This window comes from Carlito syrichta, unplaced genomic scaffold (assembly GCF_000164805.1).
Source record: "Carlito syrichta isolate Samal-C Ts95f unplaced genomic scaffold, Tarsius_syrichta-2.0.1 Scaffold109679, whole genome shotgun sequence".
Lineage (NCBI taxonomy): Eukaryota > Metazoa > Chordata > Mammalia > Primates > Tarsiidae > Carlito > Carlito syrichta.
Window position 1 is genome coordinate 1 of NW_007053775.1, and position 6,748 is coordinate 6,748.

Sequence of the window (6,748 nt, forward strand, 5' to 3'; positions counted from 1 at the left end):
AAAAAAAAAAAAAAAAAAAAAGAAAGAAAGTGTGCAAGAGCCCAGGCATGGTGATTCATTCCTGTAATCCCAGCATTTTGGAAGGTGGAGGCAAGAGGACTGCCTGAATCACGGGTTCAAGACCAGCCTGGGCAAGCCACGGGTTTGAGACCAGCCTGGGCAACTTGGTGAGAGCTCGTCTCTACAGTAAATTTTTTAAAATTAGCTGGGTGTGATGGCACACACCTGTAGTTCCAGTTACTTGGAAGGCTGAAGTGGAAGGGTCGCCTGAACCCAACAGGTGGAGGCAGCGGTGGCCATGAGCATGCCACTGTCCTCCAGCCTGGGCGACAGAGACTCCGACTCAAAAAAAAAAAAAAAAGCATGTAAGAAGGAATCTAGTCCACGGCGGATGGCCAAGGGCTTTTCTGAGGTCAGAAGCCTGGCAGGAGGGCTCAGAGAAAACTGCAGGAGTTCAGAGGCAGACCTCGCCCTGTGCAAAGGCGGGGCCTGTCCTCTCCTGGAGAAAGGCAGGAGGGGCCTGCTCGCCCTCATCAGCACCTATAGCGGAGTCAGGCCAGAGAAGAAAGTGTGACCAGGGTCCGCGGCAGAGCCCATCCAAGCCAGGAACAGCCTGCCAATAAGCTTACCTTCCATGGCTGAGTCCTCTGCATTTCCCCCGGGACCAGCAGCCGGCTCCGTGAGTGACTTGAGGGCATGGCAGGCTGTGATGATGTCCTGTATCTGGAGGAAGCTGGCCACGGCCAGCACATCATCCACGTTCTCAGGGCTCAGGCTCAGCTTGGCTGTGTACATGAACTCCAACACCTGCCCCAGGCCTGCCAAGGATAGGACAGTCATCTCAGACCCACCACAGGGGCCTGGCACCGGCAACCTGCCCAGCCACTGCACTCAGCGGCAGGACCCGGGGGTTTATAACAAGCTGAGTGGTAAGTCTCCTCCCAGCTCCTGTGCTGGGGGAGAGGTGGGAAACCCAGGTGCTCAGCCCAGCGGTAGCCTCTGAAAGGCAGTACACCCAGTGAGGGTGTGAGTGCCTGCCCTGCACAGAGGACACGGGGTGTGAATGCTTGCCCTAAGCAAGCACAGGTAGTGTGAACACTCACCCTGCAAGGAGGACAGAGTTGTAAATGCTTGCCCTGCATGGAGCACAGAGGCTGTGAATGCCCACCCTGCACTGGGGGCAAAGGGTATGAATGCCCAGCCTGCACTAAGGACAGGGGTGTGAATGCCCAGCCTGCACTGAGAAATGCCCACTCTGCTCTTAGAACAGGAGGCGTGGAGGACCGAAGTGTGAACAGCTGCCTGCACAGCCTCTACTTGGCCACTGCTCTTCACCACCAGAGGACACTCCAGCCCGACTGTGTCAGCACTAGCTTTCTTCAGGGCTCTGCTACCAACTCTCTCTGACTGCCCTCCAGCTCGGTCACCTGATCTCCTTGGGTCTCAGTTTCCACATCTGTATAATGGGAGACCAACACTGGGCCTGACCTTGCAGCATGTCAGGCCATTCCTGGGTCTGCTGCTCAACCCCTAGGCCTCCCTGGCTTCTCCCAGCCTTGCCTGGCCTTCCCTATCACCGCTCCCCCGCTCCTGGCTAGCCTGGGACAGGGGCTTCAGGACCGACTGCTGGGGGAGGGCTGAGGGCACACAGCCCGCCTACTCTGTCCCTCCCAGTGAGGTTTCTGTTTTCACCGTGGCCTACTGCTGGCTGTGATCCCGTCCTGCCAGTTCTCCCCTTTCCACTTCACTCCCAGTCAAGACAGGCCCCCAAGGTGGCAGGAGCTTGGCCCCCACACGCCCATGGCTTGGCGCCTCCCACAGCAGGTGCTCCGGGAGGGCAGGAGCTGTGTCAGGAGGGCCTTGCCTGCACAGGCTGGCCACAGCTTCTGGCCCGTGGCAAGGTTAACCCCGCCCCAGCGGGGTACCTGCCGCATTGCTGATGTCCAGGTGTACCACATCCTTCTGGTCCACAAAGAGCATCTTGAAGTACTCGCTGCAGGCTGCCAGCACTGCCTTATGGGCTTTAAAGTCAACACCGTCCACCACGAAGGTGCAGTCACACAGAAGCCCCAGCTGCCGCTGCTGGTTCAGCTGTTCCAAGACGTGCTGGCTGTGTTGGGGGAAGTCCATGGCTGCGGAAAGCCAAAGGCCTTGGTGTTAACACAGAGAAAGAATGCCAGCCAGACTCGACAGTGCCCCCCCCAAACCCCAAGGAGAGCAACGCAGAGGACGGGAGGAGAATTAACCCACGGGGGCATTTCTGCCACAAAAAGGGCAGATCACTTAACCCCTGAGAGTTAAGTCTGGCCAGTGTCCCAGATCGCCTCGGCTTACTGGCCAGAAGAAGTCCTCAAATCAAAAAGCACTGAGGCACCACACCAGACAGCCACCTTTGTATCTAGCCTGCTAATGACATTAAAAAGTAAAAAAAGCAGACCAACCAACACAAAACACTGATTATTGTCATCACTTCAAAAAAAACAAGACACGGTCAGTTTAACTTTTTTTTTTTTTTACAAAAAGAACACACGGTTGACCCTAGGACATGTTTCCACTGGACACACTGAGCTAAAAGAAAACCTTTCCTTTCTGTTCTTCTTTCGTTCTGTCGCGGCCAGGTGAAGACAAGGTGGTGCTTCCCCCGCTGCATTTCAGAATGCAGCCCTCTCCTGCCGCACCCACAGGCCCAGCGATTCCCTTGTCCGCCGCGAAAGCCCACAGCCCCCTTTTTATGTGGCTTCTCAGGCCTCCGGAAGCATCTGTCTTGGTGGGCTGTCCCCGGAGAAACAATGAACTCTGATCCTGACCCCAAGAGCCGCTGAGCCTGGCCACAGTTTCTCTGTCAAGGGCCTCACTTAATGCTTGGAAATCCCACAACTGTCTCAAGTGAAAATGCTCAGGAAAATGCCATGGCCCAGAGCCAAATCATGAACTGCACAGCCGTGACTAAAGAAGTATCTAAAACAGCCCCCCCACCCCGTGCCAAACCTACCCAGAGTCAGTCTCAAGATCAGCAATTTTCTAGGGAAAACAAGCAGGGCCTCCTTGCTAGAAAGAACCAATGTCAGAATATTTCAAAATAAAAATCAACACCCTCTGTCTGAAACCACATTGTACAGATCCGACAAGGCCCGGCTGTCACACCCGGCCCAGGAGCTGCTATGTGGCAGTGGGTTCTCTGCCAGCTCCTCTGAGACCTGAGTTGCTCTGGGCAGGTGACAGGGACACTTTGGGGCTCTCTGCCCTAGTTTCAGCAGCTCAGCCCTGGCTCTGCTGTCCTGTTGCATCAGCCTCCTGGGGATGAGTCATGCTGCAGCTCCACGACCATGTATGGCTGCTGGGCTGTGAGAAGCTGCACCAAGAGCCACGCCCCCTCACGCCAGCTCCGGTCAGCCTTGAAGGACCCCGCCCCATAGTATCTGGAAACTTTTCACAAGTGGGGGCATATATTTGCTAAGCTGGGGGGAGTCACCCAACAAGTAAGGGGGAGCATGGCAGTGATACCAGGCCATGAGCCACAGTCCACCAGCCTCTGTGCCACGAGTCCAGAATTGCTGCTTCTGGAGACCCAGAAACACCCCTTTCCGCCCACCCTCCACACATCCACAAGAAGCTGTCCATGGAGGTGCCAACCTGGCTCTCTCATCGCATCCACAGATGCCTGTGGTGAGGGCTCTTCAGCACCAGCAGGGGAGACCAGAGGCCAGCCCTGAGGTCAGGAGGGGGGGCACAGGCAGCGGCCCTGCTCCAGAGTGAGCCAGCCCCAGCAGCAGGGGCCTGGAGCAGAGGCTGCCACTGGCTTGGACGTACCACATAGAGGCATCTTTCTCTAAGGGCTTCAGTCCCTGGAAGAAGTTCCATCTGTGACCTGAGCAGTGGACATGGAGACGCACCAGAATCCAGGCTGTGGGTTAAGCACCCGGACGGGTACATACCAGTCAGGGCATGGAAAAGGACACATGGGCAGACAGGTGTGTGGGCGGACAAGGCCTGGGCCCTGATCACTCCTCGCCAGCTACCACATCAGAAGCCCCAGCTGCAGAAAGAGGGAACACCAGGGCCCCCACAGGCCCACGTCCTCAACTAGCTTAGGAGAAAGCCCATTTGCAACCTGACAGTGAGACCCAGGCCCCTCCCTCCTGGCGCTGGGCCTGGCTTCCCCACCTTCACCAGCAGCTGAAACTTGAGCTGGGAAGGAGTGTCTCCCAGGCCCTAAAGCAACTGGGGGAATAGCAGCTGAACCCCCAGAGGTACACAGACCCCTCTAGCACAGAGGCCCCCAACCCCACAGTACCAGTCCATGGCCTGTTAGGAACCGAGCCACACAGCAAGAAGTGAGCGGCAGGTGAGTGAGCGAAGCTTCACCTGTATTTGCGGCTGCTCCCCATGGCTCACATCACCGCCTGAGCCCCGCCTCTTGTCAGATCAGCAGGGGCATTAGATTCTCAGAGGCGCCCAAACCCTACTGTGAACTGCACATGCCAGTCCCTATGGAAATCTAATGCCTGCTGATCTGAGGTGAGCTGAGGCCCTCACGCTAGTGCTGGGGAGCAGCCTCACCCAGATGAACATCAGCAGTGAGGTCTGACTGCACATCCTCCCTGACACCGTCCATGGAAAACCTGTCTTCCACAAAACCCGTCCCTGATGCCAAACAGGCTGGGGACTGCTGTTCTCCCAGGAAAATGATCTGACTTGTCAGGAAGGTAAATGTATGAAAAGCCTCCAGCCAGCAGGCTGGAGGGGCCTGTGACGCCAAGACCTGGGGGTCAGTCCGCTTGTCTGGGCCCCAGGCTGCAACAGGCCCGCTTGCTGCCACAAGCCAGCCCAGTCACACAGCTCTCCTGGGCCTGGACAGAGCGAGGGGAGGGGCGGGGCGGGGGTGCCCTCATTGTCAGTGGTCTTGGGGTTCAGAAGCTGAAACTTGGGGACAGGGTGGATGGTGGCCCAGTACCACTAGACACGCTCCACCCATCACAGAGAGCAGCTGCATGCCTAGGAAGAACGTTCTCCACCCGGTGCTACCCATACTCTTCCGAGGCAAGACGCCCACCCAGCAGGGCTCCTCCCACATGGGGGTGTCAAGGGAGACCCCGGTGCCTCCTGGGCCCTCAGAGGCTGCTCCAGCACAGGAATGCACCTACAAAGTGTGTTTCACAAGATCAGAGAGAGAGAGAGAACGCAGGTGAGAGGATAACTGGGAGGAAGAAGACGCGAAGGCAGGAGCGAAAGCAGGAGCGCGCAAGGGAAGGAGAGAGGCCAGAGTGAGGGCGAGGAGAAAGGAAGCCCTGGAGTGAGAGCAGCCAGAGGGGTGGGGGGAGGCACCAAGTGCTACGCACTATCACCCACGGAACTGCATCACTGTGGGCTTTCCAACTGACCCTTCCCAGGGGGCAGGTGGACTCAGGGAAGGCACTGCTGGCTGCGTCCCTCACTCGGCACTGAGCTGCATCTGCGCAGGCCCCCCTCCAAGCCCAGGGTGGTGCTCTAGAGTCATCGCCAGCCTGTGTCCTGCTTCCACTTTCACCTTCCCGCCAGCAACAGAGGCCGCCAGCATGGCCAAGCTTAGATGGGCACAGGAAGAGGCGAGGGTGGATGCCGAAGGGCAGCGCGGGTCCCAAGAGGGCCCCTTCCCAAGCGCATGCGCTGGGGGTGCTGCCTAGGGAGACGTCAACCGTAGCCACCAGACCACAGCCAGCCCGTTCTCACCACACCTGGGCAGCAGGCACCACCCCCCACCCCGCGTGGTCCCCTTCATGCAAGTGCAAGCGCGGGGTCCCTTCATCTTCACTTCGGCTTGCTTGGTGGGTGGTAAGTGTGGGCACTAGTTCAAGCTACTTCTAAGAAAAACCTTCAAACCACAGAAAACACAACAGGGCAGGCCCACAGAGCCCACGGGGCCCAGAGTCCACCTTTCAGATGCAGGATGACCTGACCTCCCACACAAGTCCTGACTGCGATGGGCCCCTTCCCTGGACACCAGGTGCTCAGGGTTCCTCCTTGACCACAGGAGTCCGGGCTGGGACGCTGTCCTGAGGACCAAGGACCTCAAGGGACACCGCGCTGGCCTCCCACGAGGAATCTGCTGGGGAATGAAAAGGGAGGGTCTGAGGACTGCAGCACTCATCTAGACCGGCGCGACTCAGCCGGATGGGTGTCTGTGGTGTGGGCCCGTCTCTGAGGGCGGCCAGCACCTCCTCCCTGCCAGTGCCTGCCAGGCTTGCTATCAGGAGACGGCATCTCTCCCCCAGTGGGGTCTGAGTGTCAGGGTGCAGTGACCGCGTCACTTCCAGGCCTAGACCTTCAGAAGCCAGGGGCCTGGGCTCTGGCTCCCAGGGGAGGCAATGCCATGCTGCAGGGAAGCCCAGGCTCCCCTGCTGGAGAGCCTGGCACATGGAGGGGACAGAAACGTGGAGGCCATGTGGAGAAGACGAGGCACCGGCTGGCAGCACCTGGGAGGGAGATGCTTTTTGGGACCTCCCAGCCCAGCTGCACTCAGTCACGCACACAGCCTCAGCCAACACCTCAGGCAGCAAACAACGGCCCATCAACCCACAAAACTGTGAGAAAGATGACTCAGCTTACACCACTGAGTTTTGGGGTGCTTTGCTGTGTGGCAAGAGGTAACTGACACAGATGGTAAAACCATCAAGAAAAAAGAATGATTAGCCGGGCTCAGTGGCTCAGCCTGTAATCCCATGCCTTTGGGAGGCTGAGGTGAGTGGATTGCCTGAGCCCGCGGGTTCGA

The 6,748-nt window shown here is 58.2% G+C and overlaps 1 protein-coding gene across 1 annotated transcript in view; it reads right to left on the bottom strand.

Annotated features, from left to right (window-relative positions):
- Positions 1–454: 454 nt before the first annotated feature.
- The window catches only part of ZBTB17 (zinc finger and BTB domain containing 17), a 28,327-nt gene continuing 22,033 nt past the window's right edge, over positions 455–6,748 (bottom strand). The window contains exons 2-4 of the mRNA XM_008068890.2: positions 1,926–2,132; positions 630–818; positions 455–540 (exon numbers count right to left, since the gene is read on the bottom strand). Of these exons, the coding sequence (XP_008067081.2) occupies positions 455–540; positions 630–818; positions 1,926–2,132 (482 nt within the window). The remainder of the gene's footprint in view (positions 541–629; positions 819–1,925; positions 2,133–6,748) is intronic.